General features: G+C 41.3%; 1 protein-coding gene across 7 annotated transcripts in view; it reads left to right on the top strand.

Moving 5' to 3' along the window:
* Nucleotides 1–21,076, top strand: part of Ddhd1 (DDHD domain containing 1) — a 65,361-nt gene that overhangs the window by 10,816 nt on the left and 33,469 nt on the right. For 4 of the 7 annotated variants that reach the window (XM_031362912.1, XM_031362914.1, XM_031362919.1 and 1 more), the window contains exons 2-3: nt 16,739–16,912; nt 17,623–17,643. In XM_031362912.1, the coding sequence (XP_031218772.1) occupies nt 16,739–16,912; nt 17,623–17,643 (195 nt within the window). The remainder of the gene's footprint in view (nt 1–16,738; nt 16,913–17,622; nt 17,644–21,076) is intronic. The other 3 variants (XM_031362913.1, XM_031362920.1, XM_031362918.1) reach the window with 1 other exon arrangement.

The raw sequence follows: 21,076 nt of genomic DNA, 5'->3' as shown, positions 1-21,076 counted from the left end.
AGCTCTGGGTCTTCCTTTCAGTGGGTTTTCTTGTGTTTCATTCTAGACAGTTCTTATGATTATTGTCTGTCAGGTTTATATTTGAGCATGAGGAAATTTCACTGGTCTTCTGTAACCTCTTTCAACAATTTATAATTCAACTATTTCAATTTCAGCTACTGGCTTCATTTTCTATGTTTTTCATGTGTGGTATATTTCTCTTTTCTACAAGTTATTTAGGTATTCCCTGTGCCTTGTTTCCTCCTCCATCGTTCATATTCACATTTTCCTCTATCTTCTTGTTTTAACATCTTATTCTTCTGACCTTCATCTGTGGTGGGTTTGGTGTGTGTGTTTGGGGGGTGTGCGCGCGCTGGTTATTTTCTCCCAGGTGGGGTTGTTTTGAGCTTAGAACAACCACTATGTGTTCTTAGGATTCTTTAGGACTCTGTGAGACTCTGTAGGACACTCTAGGACCCTGTGGTGCCTCTCAGCTTTGCTCTAACACACAGATAAGTTACTGCACAATTCACCTTCTAGGGCTTTCCTTTAACCTCTTTGTCTTAGTTGGGGTTTTACTGCTGTGAACAGACAGACACCATGACCAAGGCAACTCTTCTAAGGACAACATTTAACTGGGGCGGACAGGTTCAGTCCATTGTCATCAAGGTAGGAGCATGGCAGCATCAGGCAGGCATGGTGCAGGAGGAGCTGAGAGTTCTACATCTTCATCTGAAAGCAGCCCCCAGAATACTGACTTCCAGGCGGCTAGGATGAGAGTCTTAAAGCCCATACTCATAGTGACACACTTCCTCTAACAAGGCAACATCTTCTAATAGTGCCACTCTGTGGGCCAAACATTTTTTTTTATTGGATATTTTACTTATTTACGTTTCAAATGTTATCCTCTTTCTTGGTTTCCCTCCCTCCTGGAAACACCCTATCACATCCTCCCTCCCCCTACTTCTATGAGGGTGTTCCTCCACCCACCCACCTACTCCCACCTCCCCACCCTCTATTCCCCTACACTGGGGCATCTATTGAGCCTTCATAGGACCAAGGACCTCTCCTTTCATTGGTGCATGATAAGGCCATCCTCTGCTACATATGCAGCTGGAGCCATGTGTACTCCTTTGTTGATGGCTTAGTCCCTGGGAGTTCTGGAGAATCTGGTTGGTTGATATTGTTGTTTTTCCCATGGGGTTGCAAACCCCTTCAACTCTGTCAGTCCCTTCTCTAAGTCGTCCTCTATTAGGGACCCCAAGCTCAGTCCAATGGCTGGCTGCTAACATCTGCCTCTGTATTTGTAAAGCTCTGATAGGGCCTCTCAGGAGACAGCCATATCAGGCTCCTTTCAGCATGCACTTCTTGGCATCCACAATAGTGTCTGGGTTTCGTAACTGTATACTGGATGAATCCCCAGCTGGGACAGTCTCTGGGTGGCGCTTCCTTTAGTCTCTGCTCTACACTTTATCTCCATATTTGCTCCTGTGAGTATTTTGTTCTCCTTCTAAGAAGGACCGAAGCACCGACACTTTGGTCTTCCTAATTTGTCCCTTTTATACCTATGAGGCAATGCCTCTGAGGACATTTGTCAAGGTCCCTTGGCTTTGGGGTTTTGAAAGATGGTTCTCCAGTTAAGAACACTTAGCTCCTTCCATCTCTGAGCCCACCCATTCTCCCCAGCCTGCACTGTTCTCCAGCTACGATAGACTTCTTATTGACTCTAGCCCCAGGGCCTTTGCACTTACTTACTACTCCTTTGTGTTTCATATTTTAATTTAACTTAATTTTACTTTTTGTTTTTTTGAGACAGGGTTTCTCTGTGTAGCCCTGGCTATCCTGGTATTATCTCTTAGTATTTCAAACTTAAGAGATCCAGCTGCCTCTGCCTCCTAAGTACTGAGATTAAAGGCATGTGTGCCCATGTCCAGCTTTCTATTTAAATTTTTGTTATACTTAATTATCATTTTGTGTATGTACACAAATGATGTGTTTGTATAGGAGTGTGCATGTGGAGGCCAGAGGACAATCTGAGGAAACCAGTTCTCTGCTTCCACCATGTAGGTCCCAGGGTTTGAACTCAGGTCATCAGACATGATGGCAAGTACCTTTGCCTTTTGACCATCTTACAAGCCCCTGTTCTTTCCATTGTTTTGTTTTGTTTTTTAATCTTCTTTCTGCAGTTCTGTATTTATCAGACACGACACAATATTCTTAAATACTTCATATCTTTCTGTGTAGGGGACGGGTATTAGAATGAGCAACAGTAACCCTTTTAAGTGGAGGACAGATCAAGTGTCTGATTATAATTGAGATGTCTCTAGCTATTGTTAGGAGCTAAAGGTTATACGTGCTTACTGACTTTATTTCAGAACTGCTTGCTGCTAGTCCTTTTATTGCCGATGTAATAACTACGGGCTAATTTAATTAGTTGCTACATTTAATTTCTTGTGATCTGAGTATTCATAGCACACTCAGTTCATATACTGAAATCCTAACTTCCAAGTTGATAGTATTGGGACATGGGGATTGGGTGGTGAGGAGGAGATAAGGTTAGACAGTCCTCCTTGATGAGATCAGTGCTTTTGTAAAAGAGGCCTGAGAGAAATTCCTGCCCCAACTGCTGTATGTGGCTCTAGTGAAGCAGAAGGTGAGATCTCACCAGATACTGTGCCTGCCAGTGTCTTTCCTGTTAACTTCCAGAACTGAAGTGAAATTGCTGTGTGCCAGTTTATGGCATTCCCCTATAGTGGTAGAGATGACAAGATAGCTTCTTCCCTACCTCCTCCACCTTTCTTTTTTTCTTGAGTTTTACAGCTCTACTGTAACAAAGGCAGAAAACACCTGCCTTTTATTGGTATCACCAAGAAATAAACGAGAATACAAATGTAAGTCTCTAGTCCCAGTATGACTACACAGTCTCATCTTCAAGTCTTAGCAGACCCTGGGTTCCCTGGGCTACTGTCTACACTTGTCCTTACAGGAGATACTCATTTTGGAATTTTGAGATGGTAGAAAAATGGAGTTTTAATTATACCAGATGGCTGAAGACACAATGAGTATATAGACAGACTTTACTAGTCCTTGTGGCTTTAGAAACTTCAAAAGATACCTGGTGAGTCAAAGCAGTCTAGTAATGCAGAATAGGGTCAGTAGAGAAGCAGAGCGACATTATGATACACTGTCTTTCTGTGCACTGTGAGCCTTTACAGCTGTACTTCTCAACATTCTGGATCTGGGCCATAAGAACTCTCTTTTCTCTCTCCTGTTCTTCCTCTTTAAAAAAAAAAAAAAAAAAAAAAAAAAACTAGAGCTTCTCTTGATTTCTAGTTTGTCAGTGGCCTTTGTTGCCATCCACCTCAGTGTGGTTCATCCTTTGTACCGTGAGGGATTTTCTTCCCATGTTTTCTAAAAAAGTAAATTACTTTGATTCAACACACATATCTGTCTCCAGATAAAAGAAGATCATCACCTTTCTCTTGACACATAGCTCTAGAGAGAAATGCGTGGCTGGCTTGAGTCTGAGAGGTCCTCAGAACAGGACTGGCTGAGTGTTTGAAAGCCTGGAACCATGAGGATGATGACACTTTCAGAGCTTGCTTGGCCAGGAAGGGGCATTGGAAGTAGAAGACAACTAGGCAGGGACTACACGGGGTGAGCTTTTTCATCCTGAGTTTTAAAGTATTATCATGTGAAAATGAAACCTTTGGCAGGTGTAAAGTGGAGAAGCTGAAATTTGCATTTTAGATTGCCACTTTGGCAGCAGTGTGGAAGGTTAGCATAATCTGGGAAAGCAGCTCAGAATTTGGGAGGCTCACCAGGGACCTACACAGTGCGCTGAGCCTGCACCAATGCGCTGGGGCCTGACTGCTCCAAACGGTTGGGGCAAGGGCAGGAAGATAATAGAAGGCACAAAGGGGGTGCAGGGTGTGTTCAAGTATCAGAGGATGTGTGGACCAGCCTTAGGCTCTATGATGTTTTTACTTGATTGAATTGTGGGTAAGAAAACATTCTGACCCAGCCACAGCATGTGGTGGCAGAGAAAAGGCCCCTACTTCAGTTAGGATGAAGTATCCATGGGAGTTGAGGGTATATAGGTCTGGAATTCAGGAGAAGAGCATGTTGGGATTCAGGGTACAAAAAGACTGTGTAAACCAGTGGCCTTGAAAATGGAATATGCTAGCACTACTTTTAGGTGTGTTACAATTGGAATATTTGGATTTTATTTAATTTCTGTTTGGTTCTAATTTTGTATACCTTATAAGTAATAAAACATTTTATAACATGTGCATAATTTGTGAATATATTTGTATTAGAGTGTGTTAAAAATATCTTTTTAAAAAATCTTTGATGAGTGACCACTGTAGAAATGGCTAGTTTAAACTGGTTAAAATTACAGAAGATATGTTGAATAGAAAGAGAAGATGTATTTGAATGACACTCTACTCATCTAAAAACTCCATATGGTAATGCATATTCTTTTTACTTTAATCAGCATTGTGGCTGCATATTCTGTAGCTGTGTTGTAAATAGAGCAGATGTTGTCAGTATAGAATTGAAGATCTCTACTACTTTAAAGTTTACACTGAAAGCTCAGTGACTGTTTGCATGTTGTTTTCTCCATCTTTCACATCTGTGTACATTAATATTAAACTTTTTTATGTTAACCAAGCACCTAGGTATAAAAATTTCCTTAAGCATGTAAAATTCTGCATGCATAAATCTACCAAAACCCTGAACTTGAGAGACTTAATACATAGTGACTTATGATATAAAGTCTGTTCTCCAGATTCAAATGGAAGGGATGCTAAGAACATCTGAAGGCCGCCATCTCCTATTTATAATGTGAGGGATTATGAATAGGATATGAATGCCTGAAGAGACCGTGCAGTAGAAACTTTCAGGGATTGTCATGAGTGAATCGGGTCCTCACCCAATCCCAGCCTCCAACCCTCGGAATGTGAGTGGAGGTGAGACTAACCAGAGAGACTAGAGTCTGATAGGTGAGCCCTCATCAGCCTCAGTCAGCTGGAACTGGGTGAAGAAAGAAGCATACAAAGGGAAGCCTGTGTGAGGACCGAGTGGTGAGCACTGTACCCTCACTGCCAAGCAGAGAGGCCTGAGTTCCAGAGGCTCCCTGGGGTCTCAAGATGCTAACACCTATATTGAGGGCACCAGGACATGTGGACTCCAGTTATGAAAAAACACATTTCTACTGAATGGACAGTTCTCTCAGCCTGTTTTCCACTGTTATGGTGGCTTTGGCAAACTGATTGAGAGTGAGGCAGTTCTCTTTGAAGCTGCACTGCTGAAGAAGAGACCAGGGGGTTTTCAAATCCTTAAAGGAACTGGAGCTGTTGGCATTCAACTCCAGCATTTCCTACCTCCAAGAAATCTATAAAGTAGCCCAAGCGTGGCCAGTGGTCGGTAGTGTTGGTATTAATGTAAGCATGGCTTTGTGATCACAGTGTGATTGTTGCTTTCCAGTATGGCCCAAGGTATATGTGGAGTCTGTTTGTTTTGTAAGATCAGATGTAACACTGTAGCGAGCTGAGCTTGCTCTGTACAGACAATCATGTGATTGTTCTTATCCTGCATTCCTCCAAATCACGATTTCTCTCTAGTGATGACCTGCTTTCAAGGAATTCTGATGGTCCCTAATTTGCTATCTTTAATTCCATTTATTAGTTGAATTTTTGTCAATTTTATTCCTATTCTATCATTCACCTAAGTAGTGTCAATATTTTTAATTTTATGAATACATATTTCAAACAAACAGCAAACAGCATAGCCAAGAATATCCCCTTTCCTTAGATTAAACATGACAGAGAAACATCTCCTCCATTACCTCTCCAGTCACTGTTCTTCAATCTAGACATAGCCACTTATCCTGTATTTCTTTGCATTTTTTGGATTACTATTCCCCATTGGCACTTTGGACTTATGAAAGATCTGTGTATAAAGAGCTGCTCTATTTGTTTCCTTCTGCTTTTTGATTCAGAAATAAATTATTGAGACTTCTTTGTGCTAATACCCTGACTCTGAGGCTTCTCTGCAGTAACTCACAGACTGCACCTGTGTCCATGGTATGAACATGCTGCTTTCCTTTCCCCTTTGGTCACGTGAGCTGTCATAGTTTGGGAGTGCTATGACCATTGCTACTATACACTATCACATCTTCTATACACATCTTCCCATGTACCCCCTATCTACCTGTGCCAGAACTGGAGATGTTGCACTCTATCTCTGATTACCAGTGAATCTGAGCATACTTTATGTTATAGTTTCCTCTGTAACTACAACTATTTTCTACAGAAGTTTCCTCTTCCATAGAAAATCTTGTTATAAATGCCCAGTAAAGACCAGAAATTCTTCTCTAGTTTTAACAGAAAGTATAACATAAAGATTTATTGCCAGGCTGGGCATTTGTGGTGCACATCTTTAATTCCAGCACTCGGGAGGCAGAGGCAGGCAGAGCTCGTGAGTTTGAGGCTAGCCTGGTCTACATAGTGAATTACAGGACAGCAGGCTACACAGAGAAACCCTGTCTCGGAGGGCGAAGGGAAGAATTATTAACAGAGAAATTGGTACAGCAAAGATAACTGTATGATACAGAGGTAGAAAGTACAGGGAGCAGCCATGTGGGATCAAGATAGAAATGACCATTGCTGGGAAGGGGTGTGTGTGTGTGTGTGTGTGTGTGTGTGTGTGTGTGTGTCAGAGAGGAAGGGAGGAGAGGGGTGTGTGTGTGGTGTGTCAGAGAAAGGGGAAGGAGAGGGGTGTGAGTGTGGCACATGTGTGTCACTGCACATGTGGAAATCAGAGGACAGCTTTCAGGAATCAGTTCTTTCCTCCACTGTGGGGTCTGAGGACCAAACTCAGGCTGTCAGGCCTGGACAGCAACTAGTTTACCCTTTGAGCTACTCACCAGGACCATTTTATGCCTGTATTTTTAATTGACTTCCTTATATTTTCTACTTACAGAATGTACTCTTTAGAAAAAAAAACAGAATGGTCAGATAAGTTCAAAGTGTCTTGCTCCTGGATCTGAATTGCTGTATATTCAAGTACCTCTAGCATTGTGTGCCACAACCAGTACACAGTTAGTTGTATTGTGCAAGTCTAGCATGCTTAAGGATAGGTGTCAAGAGCCTGCCATTGTCCGGTGGTAGCAAAGGCTTTCTGCATCTGAGTATAAATGGTAGATGCTGTAAAGACTGTATTGTTTGTTTTGTTTTGTTGGGGTTCTTTTGGTTTTGTTTTTTGAGACAGGGTTTCTCTGTGTAGCCCTGGCGGTCTTGGAACTCTCTCTGTAGATGAGGCTAGCCTCGAACTCACAAGATCTCCCTGCCTCCTGAGTGCTGGGATGAAAGCCGTGAGCCACCACTCCCTGGCAACTATTCCAATCTCCACACAAGTAAAATTATAAATCAGGAGCTGCTAGATTTTGGTAAGCAGGTTGGCAGGTAAATGTATTATTAGAACAGCAGCTGAACTGCCCTGGCTATCATGGGTACTGAGGACATGTGAAAAGCATAATCACCATAGAAGATGGTTGTATTTGGAGGAAGCAAATCATCTGAGGGAAGAATTATTTTCAGGAACCTTAATAGAGCAATGAATTTTACACAGCTCAGGCCAAAACAAAATATCTGTGTAACTTCTAGTGCTTGTCCCAAAGCGATGCAGATTTCTGGTAAGCAATGCTGAGTGTGGAGACCTAGACAATGGCTAATTCATCAGATCCACCTCCTCACAGCATCGGTGCAGACCACAACTGGCTTCTGTTCATAATAAGTGCAAGTACCAGCTAGAAAATGTACAATTATATGAAGAGTATTCTGTTTAATAAGGAAAGGGTTAAATACCTGAGAAATTTTCCCAAGCTTTAGGATTAGATGTCTTATATGGCATTGTAATTAGCCAGAATACTAAATTTCCATAACCAACACATTGTTATATTTTACTAATTTTAATGGGTGAAGTTGCAGGAAATATTAAAACAGACTAGCTACTGCCAGCAACTCTCTGCCCCAGTGTAGTCCCTGGGCCTCTGCCTCTAGACCAGCCCCATCAGTGACTGTCCATGGTGTTCTCCCACATGATTTGGTTTGCTGCCTCAGTGCCATCCATACCCCCTCAGCCATAATCCCCCTGTGGTTGGCAGTCCCACCTTCCAGTAACTCAGTAAAACAAAACTCTAGAAGTTTATAATTGACAAGTCAGATTTATATATCAATAAATTCTCAATTCACAAGATGCTCACACAATAATTTCAAAGCCAATTGATGATGATACAAGCTGCCCACCTAGATCAGATAAGTTATCCCAATTATTCTATCCCTATATGATATTCATAACTACCTGTGGCTATTTAAAACCACACGGAATCAGGATCTTCTTCCTGTCCATTTGCCTCCATCTTAGCCTGCCACGCCCACTCGTCTACTCTGGTTAAGTCTGCAATATCAGGGGTAAAAGCCTGATTAAGGACAAGAGACTTTGTGACTTCAAAGGGAGTTTGTGCCTCCTGGGTATATTCAGTCATCCCCTAACTCAGAGGTACCACAGATACATCCTTGCGAACTCACGTGCTAGGTGCCCACCAAGATATGATTTATTAATAGCTAGACAAAATTGGACATTGCTCTCTGACCTTTACCAATGTTCCCAACATCTTAGCCAAAACCTGGCTTAGAATTTCATAAAGAATGTTACCCATCCAAACTAATTGCCTTTGGCATTATGGGTAGGGCATTGAAGTTTACAGAATGGGAGACTTAACCTAGGGCAAGGCCAAGTAGAATCCTCATTCTCAGTCTACTACAGCTGAACCACTCCTAAGAATTAGCAAGAAAGAGATAAGTCCCTACTAGCCCAGAAGATTAGCATAGTGGGCATTTTACTAAGGATGGGCGGGATGTTGAGCTGAGTGTGTGTGAGAGACAGTGTGGAACAGTCAGCATTGAGCATTCTAGATTCGAGATTCAAGATTCGAGCCTCTACCCTCCTGGCTGGTGCACCTGCAGCCCCCCCCCCCCAAACCCCCGGGACTCTGGCCGGGCCCATGCGGCCCAAGTGTGCTCAGAGCCCAGGAGTACTGCACCAGTCCAGAGGAAATGGCTACTGTTTTAGACCCAGTGTGTTTTAGGTGACCTCAGATGTACCTCGACTACTGAGCTGCCAGATTTTTCTCTTGCAATGACTGTAAAAGCCTCATGCCATTTTTGAGAAATACATTCAGATAACACACTTCTTGTGTCATGTCTGTCTGTCATCGCCAAATCCCTTGCCCATCTGGTCAGAACTTTCATCATCCCGAGGAACAAGGGCTCCCCACAAGAAGACCCCAGTCCGCAGCCTTAGCCTGCCTCCCTCCCCCACCCCCTCTCTCTGTCTCTCTCTCCCCTGACCTCTCTGCCTCTCCAACTCTTAGCGCTGCTTCCCTTTTCCCTGTCCAATTGCAGGCCTCCTGCTGTACTAATATTTAAATAGATTGGACAGAGAAACTCCTGGCACGGGAGATGCCAAACAATGTAATTATATCTGATAGCTAGATTTTAATTTTCTGTGAAGTGAATTTGAAGTAAGTTTGTGTTTCATGGCAAGCACTGAAGTGACACATTCTTTATGTGAGTCCAGTTTGTTTTGGTGACTAAGCTTAGCTATTGTATGCTAACTTGCCTGTCTTGACTTACCAATGCTTGACAGCCTACAGTGACCTGCACAGGAACGTCAGCTGCTGCCCTGCACAGCTTCCAAAGGAATCACAGCACTTAGAGTCCAAGGCCTATGTATGCTCTAGCCACAAAGAGGAGGTATCTCCATTGCCCAGTCCTGGATACTGTTGGGAAAATAAAAATGTTCATGCCGTAACGGAGAAATGGGTGTCTGGAGACCTAAATCATAGCATAGGATTCCCTTTTCTCTTTGTTACTTTGTGTGTGTGTGTGTCTGTCTGTCTGTCTGTCTTCTGTCTGTCAGTCATAGCACATATGTGGAAGTGGAGGATGACCTCCTAGGAAGCAGACTTAGTCCTCAGACTTAGCAGTAAGCACCTTTACCCAACTGAGCCACCTTGCCAGCCCAGATGCATTTTTCTTTAATAAAACATTATAGAAGATGGTTTTGTGGAAATGGTATATTAACTAACGAACATATAATGGCTGAAGGAGGCCTCTGTGTGTGTCTGTCTGCTTCGGATGCTACAGTGCCTAGTTTTGAAAGCCACTGTAGTAGTGGCTTAAACACGTAAGTGTGTGGCTCTCTGAAGTCAGTGATAGGCCATCTATTTTGTGATCAGGTGGAACCATAAGCAAGTGCCATAACACACGTAAGCCATCAGGTCTCTCCTACAGTATGGGTCCTGAGGATGGAGCCTGGGTTCTTAGACTCAGCAGCAAGCGCCTCTGCCCACTGAGTCATCTCCCTAACCCCTATTTATCCCATTTTTTTCTTGATAGACCATGTTTTTTCATTTGTTTGCTTTTCATTTTTAATTAATAGTGAGTATTGCACTTTTCTGTAGCATTCTCATACGTACTCTGTGTGGACTGATCCTTCCCCTCATTCTACTCCACCTCCCTATGTATGTCCCCTCATCATTTATGTCACATATGTCATATGTGTCATATGTGCTTGCACCTCAAGTGTTTTGCTATCCACGTTGATATGGCATGTGTTTTATTGCCTTCCCACCACCCTCCATCAAACCCTCTTCCCCTGTGTTCATGGGCCCGTTCTAGATTCCTGGTCTCTAACCATGCTTGCACCCACATAATTGTTAGTATCACCGTGAGAGAGAACATGTAATATTTGCCCCCTGTGTTCATTGGCCCATTCTAGATTCCTGGTCTCTAACCATGCTCGCACCCACATAATTGTGAGTATCACCATGGGAGAGAGAGAACATGTAATATTTGCCTTTCTAAGCCTGGTTTACCTTACTTGAAATATTTGCCAGTTTCATAATTTTGTTTTGCTTTACAGTTGAATCCAATTGCATTGTGTGTCTGGATACATTTTCACTATCCATTTGTCTCAATGGACATCTAGGATGATTAAATTTTCTTTCTATTATGAATGAGAACAGTGACAAATATGGTCATGCAAGTATCTCTGCAATAGTACATACAGTCCTTTTGATATATGCCAGGAGTGGTATAGCCAGGTCATATGGCAGTTCTACTTTTATTTTTTTAAAAACCTCCACATTGATTTCCATAGTGGCCAAAACCAGTTTATATTCCCACCAATGGCAAGAGTCCGTTTCCCTATATCGTCTCCAGTGTTTGTTGTTTGTTTTCTTGATAGTATAGGCCGCATTTTGTCATGCTTTCCTATTACAACAGTACTTGAGTAAATATCTTGACATCATCTCTGGACAGTTTAGCATATTTCTATAAACACATTCTAGAAATACAGTTGCTCTATAAAGATTACTAATATTTTAGTTTTTGAGAAATAGATGAGCCAGATGTGGTGGTACACACCTGTATGCAATTCTAGCATTTGGGGAGGGGACGCAGGAGAATCAGGAGTTCAAGGCCACCTAACTTCAGCCTGATAAGTTTGTGGCCATCCTGGTGAACTACATAAAACTCTATCTAAAAAAAAAAAAAAAAATTCTAGCGTCTGTTATTTGACTGTTGACATTTTGAGCCCAACACATCTTTGTTAGTAGGAAGTAGAAAGGAAGAAGCTGGACTGGATAGAATTTTCAACAGCATCTTTGGCTCCACCCACTGAGTTCTAGTTAGCAGAGCTATCCTGGAACCAAGTCTTTAGCAAATGAACCCTTTATCAAACACACAACCATACCCAAGTCTCGAGACCTTCTGGAGACCCATTCCTGCTTTGATAATCACAGCATGCAATTAGTGAGTTACTGTCTGATGTGTCTACATTATTTGGAATCAGTTTAGTGGTAGAAATAAGCAAACCAAGAACGAATCTCATAACTAATGTTTGATAATCCATTTCAAGCACGTTGACCATTAAAATAATCCCATTTCTGGTAGGTTAATGGCTCATCTGGTAAAACCGCCTGACACTAAGTTCAGCCTCCAGAGCCCCACATGGTGGAAGGAGAGAACTCACTCTGACCTTCACCTGTGAAGATGGACAGATGGTCAGATGAAAAGTAGTTAAAGTCCCATGTTTTGAGCCAAAGAAACAACAAAAAGGGCAAATTATATTGTGAGAATATCATATATAATTTCTAACAGCCAAACTGATGTAACTACTGCTGTCAATTAGGAGTTTGCGTCCTTCAGAGGAGTGCAGGGTGTGACTGAGTGGTTGAGGCAGTCATGTGTAATGCTCCCTTACTCTGAGTATTAGCGTTTGTAAATTGTTGTGCATGTGATTGGTGTATTCTTCTGTATACCTACTATTCTTCAGTGAGTAGTTCACTCTCCAAAATCTGACCATTCTTATACTTAGAAGGTAGGCAGACAGCTGTTTGTTTGTTTCCTCAAAGAACTGATATTAAAAACGAATGTGTTAATGGCACTACAGCATATACCAGCTAATCAGACAGGCAGGCACACTCAGGACCGGAGAAAACCCAGTGTAGTTTTTCTCTGCCAGCCACTAGGGCAGTGCTAATGCCTCCCTCAGCAACATTTCACATGTGCTATTGAAGTAGCTCTTCTTGTTAGTTCCTCTTTCAGGCACTTGAGATGGAGGTGGACATAGCACCTGCATCCCAAGATTCCAGAGAAGCAAGGAAGGCAAAGCAGTTAGACTATACACAAAATAAACGCAGGCCCATAATCCCAGCACGTACAAGGAAGAAGGAAGGAAGCAGGACCGTCAGAAGTACAGGGGCATTCTCAGCTAATGAGTTTGAGAGCAGCCTGCTGTCCTGTAAGTCCCTGTCTTTAAAAAAAAAGCAAGATCATTTAAATAAAAATGATCAGGACAGAAGCAAAGTATATGTGAAATGTCATAAAGAAACCTTTATTTTGTATGGATAGGTTTTAATCTAATTTTTTAAAATCTCTTAAGTATTCATTTAAAAGAGTATGCTCAAGATAGACACTGACAGATCTGTATAGCATTAATCCAGTAGAGTCATAGCTAAGGGAAGGGCTCATGAAGAGGTAAACTAGTAGTTAACTAGATAAAAGTAGGTAAGAACAACCTATGAACATATGTAAGAGCATCCCAGGAGCAATGTACATAGAATATCATCAGATACCCACCTTGCATACACACACACATGTGCGCACACACACACATGCCCTATTGGTGTAAAAAGTACCAGGACCATCAGCAATCTCTCCGGCATCCCAAAGCCTACCTTGGTGCCTGCTTTATGGTGCATACTCAAAAGCTGTATGAATATATGTGAAATAAATGAAGAGGCAATCTAAGGGAAGGTGACTAGGAATTTATCTAAGGAGCAGTACAGGGGTATAAGACAATTTGATTATTGAAATAAAGCATTTATTTTTTGGCAACCATAAAAGGTGGACTAGGTTTCTGAAGAGTTGCTCATACACAGACGTGTGCTGACAACTAAGTGTTAGCGGGGTGGTGGGACTGTTGGCAGATTTGACACTAGGAATTTCAGGCTTCCATGGCAGCTTCAGAAACTAAACAAATGAGAACCAAGACATCCTGATGGGTAAGGGATGATTTGGGAAGTCATCTGAACTTTTTGTTGTTATGGTCACTGATGGTGGTGGGTGAATGGGTGCATGCCTATGTGCACACATCCAGAGGCTTGTTCCTTTGAGATGGACAACTGACCAGCAAGCTCCGGGAGTCTGTCTGTCTCCATCCCCTCTTCATTTATTTCACATATATTCACACAACTTTTGAGTATGTACCATAAAGCAGGCACCAAGGTAGGCTTTGGGATGCAGAAGAGATCGCTGATGGTCCTGGTTGGTACTTTTCACACCAATAGGGCGTGTGTGTGTGTGTGTGTGTGTGTGTGTGTGTGTGTGTGTGTTTGTGTGCAAAGTGTGTATCTGATGATATTCTGTGTACACTGCTCCTGGCATGCTCTTACATATGTTCATAGGTTGTTCTTACCTACTTTTATCTAGTAGTAGTGCTGGAGTTTCTGGCATCTGCGATCACACCTGGCTTTTATATGGGTGCTGTACACTCCAGTGTGAGCATGACTTTTGAAATATGGTAAACAGTACATAGTGTTGAGCTATAGTTGTAAAAAGCAATTAGGAAGAGGCATCTTGGATAACACCAAGGTTTCTACCTTGATTGACCCACCCAGAGAGGATGCTGAGCAACACAGAAGGAACAGACTTGTGTTGTGTTGTGTTTTGTTTGTTTTTCTCTGGAAGTCAATGTGTTGGGTGACTATTTCATGACTCAACACAACTCAAGAACCTGTGATTTTGGTGAGAGATGGCTAAGCAAGTGCCTTTCCTATCTGGAAAGCTACATTGTATAGTTGATAATAGCTCTCTAAGACTCAGTGTGCACTTGGGAAGCTGGAGAAATAATTATGATTAGAGTTAAGATAAAATAAGATAAGATATTTGATTTGGAAGGTAGTAACAGCTCTCTAAACCTAAATTGCCTTACGTATCCTCATACAGACACAGACACAAAGTCCAGAATGGGCCACATACCCACAGCTCACACCTGCACCAAGATAGACAGTGGTATGACTCTTTAATTACACACACACACACACACACACACACACACACACAGAGAGAGAGAGAGAGAGAGAGAGAGCAAGCTACAGCAGTTAATATCACTGCTGCAGGCTTGTGGGGACACAGAGTGGGCACACAGCGGCCTAAGAGACTGAAGGAGAGAGGAATGGGAAGAGAGGTTAATACCAAGCACAGACAACATTATCCACAGATCCAGTGTGGGTGGGGGAAACAGTTCTATGCTGTGTTTGAGACACATGTAGAGCCTAGTGATGTGAAAGTGATGTGCAGATACCACAGCCAGATGGAGAGGAGAAAAAATTGGGTAACAGCCTCAATAGCAAAAGTAAAATTCAAGTCCCGCCCTCTCCAATAAACATAAGAGTGTGCTTACAGCACGAAAAGTCATAGCTCAGTGAGGTTCTATGTTCACCGTGTACACCTAATACAGAGAGACTCTCAGTGCCCAGCATCATGGGAGAGAGAATAGAAAATAGAAGAGCATCCCAAGAAGCACAAGATAGGAGCCAGGGTGGTGGAAGCCAGCACAAAGGCAAAGGCAAGGGGGTCCTCCAGGTTCAAGGCCTGGGCTACACAGTGAGACTCAAAAAACAAAACGAGTAACAGAAGCTTTTTAATACCTCATAGAACAAGTCTGGTAGAGTGAGGCACATAGCATCATCTGGCATATCTCCTGCCTAAACCTGAGCCAGCCATTCTTGGTCTTTGGGGGAACTGATACTTAGGAATCAGCTCAGCTCAGTGTTAGGGTTTCTCACATGCACTGTTTGTGCCTCCCCCACCCCCACCCCCTTTTAAGAGGAAAGGTATCCGTAGTTCACATTGATATTCCTCCTTGAAATTCATAATTACAGAGGTTTTATTTTTATATGTGAATCTCTTTTGTGCTAACATTCTAAGTTCTAATTGTCAGGTCCAAAGGAAACTCCCAATTCCCCAAACTTCAAAGACAAATAATCAAGAAATGAACTCAACTCAGACTATGGAAGGCTTTCTCATGGTTAGATAAAAGCCAGCATTTCTCAGGAATTTGTGGAACTGATTCCCATCTACCTCTGGCAGAAGAGACTCTCCAATTAACATACACCTCTGGTCCTATCAACATATCAGGCATATCAGCATATCAAGGTCCCTGTAACTACACTTGTAGTGCCTATCAGTCTATCGAGGTCCTTGCTAGATTCCAGGTGCCTCTGGCTATTCTCATGAAAGTGTTCTTTCTTTTATGAACAGTAAGGCATGGCGTGTTCATATCATCAGTTTATACACAATGATAGTCACAGAATTAATGCTTTCATCAAAGCCTACAGCTTCAAATGAGCTGTGTTGTAATGACTAACAATGTGACTATTGCAGAAAGCTTAAGGCATGTTTTTATGTGTGTTTGTGTGTGTGCACATGTGTATGTGCATGTGTGAGTGTTCTCATTTGTTTCTATTTGCTTCTACTTTTAGGGTAATGTTACTTTCATTCCGACTAGACTTGTGGGGGTTATTGTTTGTTTTGTTTTATTTTTCTGCTGTTACTGAAAATTGAACATAGGACCTAGTGTTGCTCTGCAAGCACCCTGATACCATGGTAAATGCTACCCTGGTTTTACTTTTTTTATAAAGTTTTCGGATTCAAGACAACATGTTCCAACACGACCTAAAAAAGTACATTATTGTGTTCACAGTCTCTAGACACTACGTCTGGAATGCTACACTGATAAGCTTGAACTACCAAAAAAACCTTGCGTTAAAGCCCTTAACATCCACACCTGGCTTACATGGGACTTCACATACATAGACAGTTGCTCATCTGTCTTCCTAATGATAAAGCAATCTTAAGTGTAATGTCTAGTATAACTTAATCTTGATAACTGAAAAACCCTCTAGCGAGTGTGGTGGGTCACACCCATCCTCACACTCAAGAGACAGAGGCCAGGGAATAATGGCCAGAGTGAGCCACTGACTGAAACAAGCAGAGAAGGTACATCTGGCTTGAAGTCTGCTTTTCTCTACCTTAATGACTATGTTCTGTCAGAAGCCTGCTTGGGGAATAGGTAGTGTGCTTCCTTCCCTGTGAGAGGCTGATCTTGTGATCTCTCTTTTCAGAAGCTGATAAAATACCAGTAATGCGTGGACAGTGGTTTATTGATGGGACTTGGCAACCTCTAGAAGAAGAAGAAAGTAATTTAATTGAGCAAGAACATCTCAGTTGTTTTAGGGGTCAGCAGATGCAAGAAAATTTTGATATTGAAATGTCAAAATCCGTAGATGGAAAAGACGGTAAGATGACCAGTTCATGCATTTGGTATGTTCTATGAAAGTAAGTAGTCAATACAGTTATTTAGTGTATTCTATAAAAGTAAGTGACTGATATGCTGGTAACTCTAGTAATAGTCAGAGCTTATTGAATATGATGTTATTTTAAGGTGCTAGCAATCAGGCCTATGCATGCTAGGCAAATATTCTATCTACCCCAGCTATACCCACAGCTCGAAAATTTGTTTTTTATAAACACTTTACTATTCTTGAATTTAAAACTGCTATGAATTTCTGGATTATTTTACTTAGTATATATGTTTTATTGCATAATACTAGCACAATTTACCATATAGGTACAAACTGTTTATATTATACCCAGAATTAGTCATTTGGGGCAATTTGAGTTATCACAGAAAGTAGAACTTATAAAACATTTCTTGCTGTCATATAAAAAAGCAGTATTATTAGTATCTTAATAATCTTTTCCTGAATTTTAAAAGCCAGATTGCCTTTATGTTATCTTTTAATTATCTCTAGAAGATAAATACAAGTTTCTAATTTAAAGCAAGTATGCTCCTTAGCTTATTTACTCAGAAGTAAATATATTTCAGCCATTAAGAACATTGTAGAATAGCCAAGATTGCCATGTTTTCAGTATGTGTCTGAATCTTGAATAAACCTCAAAATGTGTGGTAAAGTTAAAAATCCTTCTGTTGTTCCATTTGCTGCAGGCAGTGGGATCAGCTACTCTGGTGAGTACGATTCACAGGCAGCTTAGACTGTGTGGACGCTTAGTGTTTCTTCATCCATGCTCTTGGCAAGCCCTGCCGAACCTAGTGAATTAAATACAACTTGAGAAACCATTTTCCTTACCCTATAAAACCTCTCTGAAGCCCAGGAGCCCTCCCAGTATTGATCAAGTAATTCACAGGCTGCAGCTCTTCTGTCCACAGGCCTTCACTCTGGTTCTTCTCTTTTGCTCATTTTTTCCACTCTGCTTCTGTTTTTTGTGGTCTGTCATCTCTCTGAACATACGTATATATACATACATTGGTCACAAGAAAAGAATGTAGCTCTACCTTGGTTTTTATCTCCTCAGTTAAAATGACTGAGGAGTCTTGTGAAAATCCAGCACTTCAGTAACTCTTTTGTAATTTGCAGGTACCATGCTCTGAGTTTTAAATTCATTATCTCGGTTTCTTGATCTGTAGATTCAAGCATTTCCTTATTTTACTGTCAGATTTAGGCACCAGTGTAGAGAAAACATTTCTCTATCAGAGCTGTGGCTGAAAATAATACTTTAATAACTAGAGAAATAGTATTTCACTCTTGTGCAACAAAAAATGTGATTTGAAGGTAAGAAGTGGTCTCTCACCACTACTACCAAAACCACCACACACCTACTTCACAGTACCTGGGGACAGAGCTTTCATCATAAAACAGTTTCTGTGCTACTAGACAAAGCAGAATTGGGGAATTTTTTTTTCTCCTTAAGTCTTCTACCTCAAGAGTGACAATTCATATAGCAAACATAATTTTGTCAACGATAGTCGGTACTGTTAGTACGTGAAAGCTCGCAGGAAAGGAAGCGCTCACATAGAAGGGAGGTGTTCCTGTCCTCACACTGTCCTTCCCCTTTGCAGTCAGCCTGTGCAGGTAGGTACTCAGCAGGTCTGTGTTGTCTCTACACCACCTGCTTACATTCAGATTTACAATCAAATTCATTTTCATGGGAGCTCTATACTTCTGCTTTCTCTATATATACTAAATGTAACAAATACTTCAGTCTCCTGTAAACTGTCCAAACTTACTATGCCTAAGAACACAGTTTATTTGTATGAGTAAAGTTTCATAGGTTTCTCTCTGTCCCTGTTTCTCTGTCTGTCTCTGTTCTGTCTGTCTGTATCTCTCTCCTACCTTCTCTCCCTCTGTGTGTGTGACAGAGACAGAGTAGAGAAAGATCTAAATCTCAGCTACTGTAACAACCTTGTATGATGTCTTTAAAGGATCCACATAGTGTAGCAGGCGTGCTGATGCCAGCCCTCAAAACCAGCCTAGTAGTCATGTAGCAAGTTCCTGAGCAACATAGAGAGACCCTTCTCAAAAAAAGGAAGGAATGAAGGAAAGAAAGAAGGAAAGGAAGGAAGGAAGGAAGAAAGAAAGAAAAGAAAAAGAAAGAGAACAATTTGAACTATAACACTATCATTTTTAGAATGATTCCCTGAAAACCATTAGAAGAAATTTTTACTTTTGCTATTGATCTTTTTTTTTTTCTTTTGAGACAGGGTCTCCTGTAGTCCTACATGGCCTTGAACTCTCCATGTAGTTAAGGATGACCTCTAACCTCTACCTCCCAAGTGCTAAGATTACAAGCACACACCACCATTCTTAGTTTAAGATAAAAATTTTAGCTGTGTTGTGGCATAGATTAAGATTTATCATATTGTTAGTTCAGTTCATTGTAAATATAATTTTCAACCCTTTACCTACTATTTGATATTATACTAAATATATACTCAGAGATTAAGATATGACACATAACTTTGAAGGTCCTGGGAAACTTTGTAATGTATTTGAAAATTACAAGTGATGTTACAGAAACATCATGTACCCTCCAGAAAGCTACCGTTTAGGGAAAAAATACCTCAAATTTAAAATATTTAACAAAAAATGTATGTTCCTTTAGATTGTTTTGCTTTCTACACTTCTGAAGTTTTCTATTTTACTCTTTTTAGGCTGAAAATACCCTTTTCACATAAATCTTTTCATGTGTGATGATAAAGCATTGACTCTCCCTTTGTCGAGATTATTATTGCCTCCAAGTTGTGCTGGGCACTTTTGTGAGAAATATAAAGGCATCTCACCCTGGAGTTCTCAGGATGCTTCAGAGAAGAGAGCCCACAGGATAGGTACAGGGTGATCAGTGCGAGACAGTGGGTCTGAGCAGTTTGAATGAGTGCCATAGGAGTTACTAACAGGCCCTCTGTATGTATCCAGTACATACAAACGTTTAAAAGTACTGGGAACAGGAGGTCATTAGTATTTTAGGGAATTACAAAGAAGCTAAGTTCTTCCCTACGGGAGCATTAGAGTAAAATACTGTTTTGAATAGAATAAAAAACGACCTTTGACTGTGTCTGTTTAGTGTAGCTGTTGCCACAGTGGATTAGATATGTTTACGTATTACCTCCTTTAGATTTTCATCCCAGTGTCTAAATGAACATTGAATTAGATGATATAAGTCTGGAATAACTATCCAAATAAAGAGAGCCCACAGAAAAGGTGGTGATTTCTGTGACTTAGATGCTTGACACTTACTTCTCTGAGAACTATAATGAAAGTGCTCTCCTCCCTCACCCAGTAGCTAGGAGAAAATGTGTGTGTGTGTGTGTGTGTGTGTGTGTGTGTGTGTGTGTGTGTGGTGCGCACACACGTGCCCATCTGACTGTACTATTGTGCATCACCTGGGGGCAGGAGCCTAACAGAGTCAGAAAAGGCATCAGATCCTCTTGAACTGGAGGTACTGATACCTACTGCCGTGTGGGTGCTGGGATCCAAACCTGGGTCCTCGGCAAGTGCATTAAAGCCCTCTTAACCACTGAACATTCTCTCCAGCCCCAAGGCTCGAGAAATTTTATCTAACATAGTGACTAATCTGAGTCCATCCATGCACTTGAAATGACTAATCTAAATAAAGTTATGCCTTCAAATAAGTAATTCTGTAAACATATTTAATGCTGGATTACAGTTTTTCCAGGTATATACAGGTATATATACAGTAGTTGTAAAAAGTTGGCCTAAATGCATTAATACTGTGTATCACTCTGGACACAAAATGTACAATCTCAGTTTCTTAGTTAAAAAAATAAGTAAATAAGACAAACTGAAACTGAGGCTCTTCTTCTAAATAAAAAATAAGATGTGGCTGTTCTGTTCAGACTTGGTCACAAGCAAGAGCAGATTGAGGAGACCTGATAGCAAAATGTAATTTGGATAGGATCCTGGAGCAGAAGAACTGTTCAAGGAAACTGGAGACCTCAGAATGAATCCCACAGCTGACAGCTAAGTGCCGGTGTTAACGGCTCACCTGTGATAACTGCTGCAGTGACTCTGTGCTAGCCCAATAGGAAGCTGGTGGAAATTAAGATGAAATACTGAAAATCTTCAGTTAACACACAAAAAAAA

Source organism: Mastomys coucha, unplaced genomic scaffold, assembly GCF_008632895.1.
Source record: "Mastomys coucha isolate ucsf_1 unplaced genomic scaffold, UCSF_Mcou_1 pScaffold9, whole genome shotgun sequence".
Taxonomy (NCBI): domain Eukaryota; kingdom Metazoa; phylum Chordata; class Mammalia; order Rodentia; family Muridae; genus Mastomys; species Mastomys coucha.
This window is presented reverse-complemented; position numbering and strand designations above follow the sequence as displayed.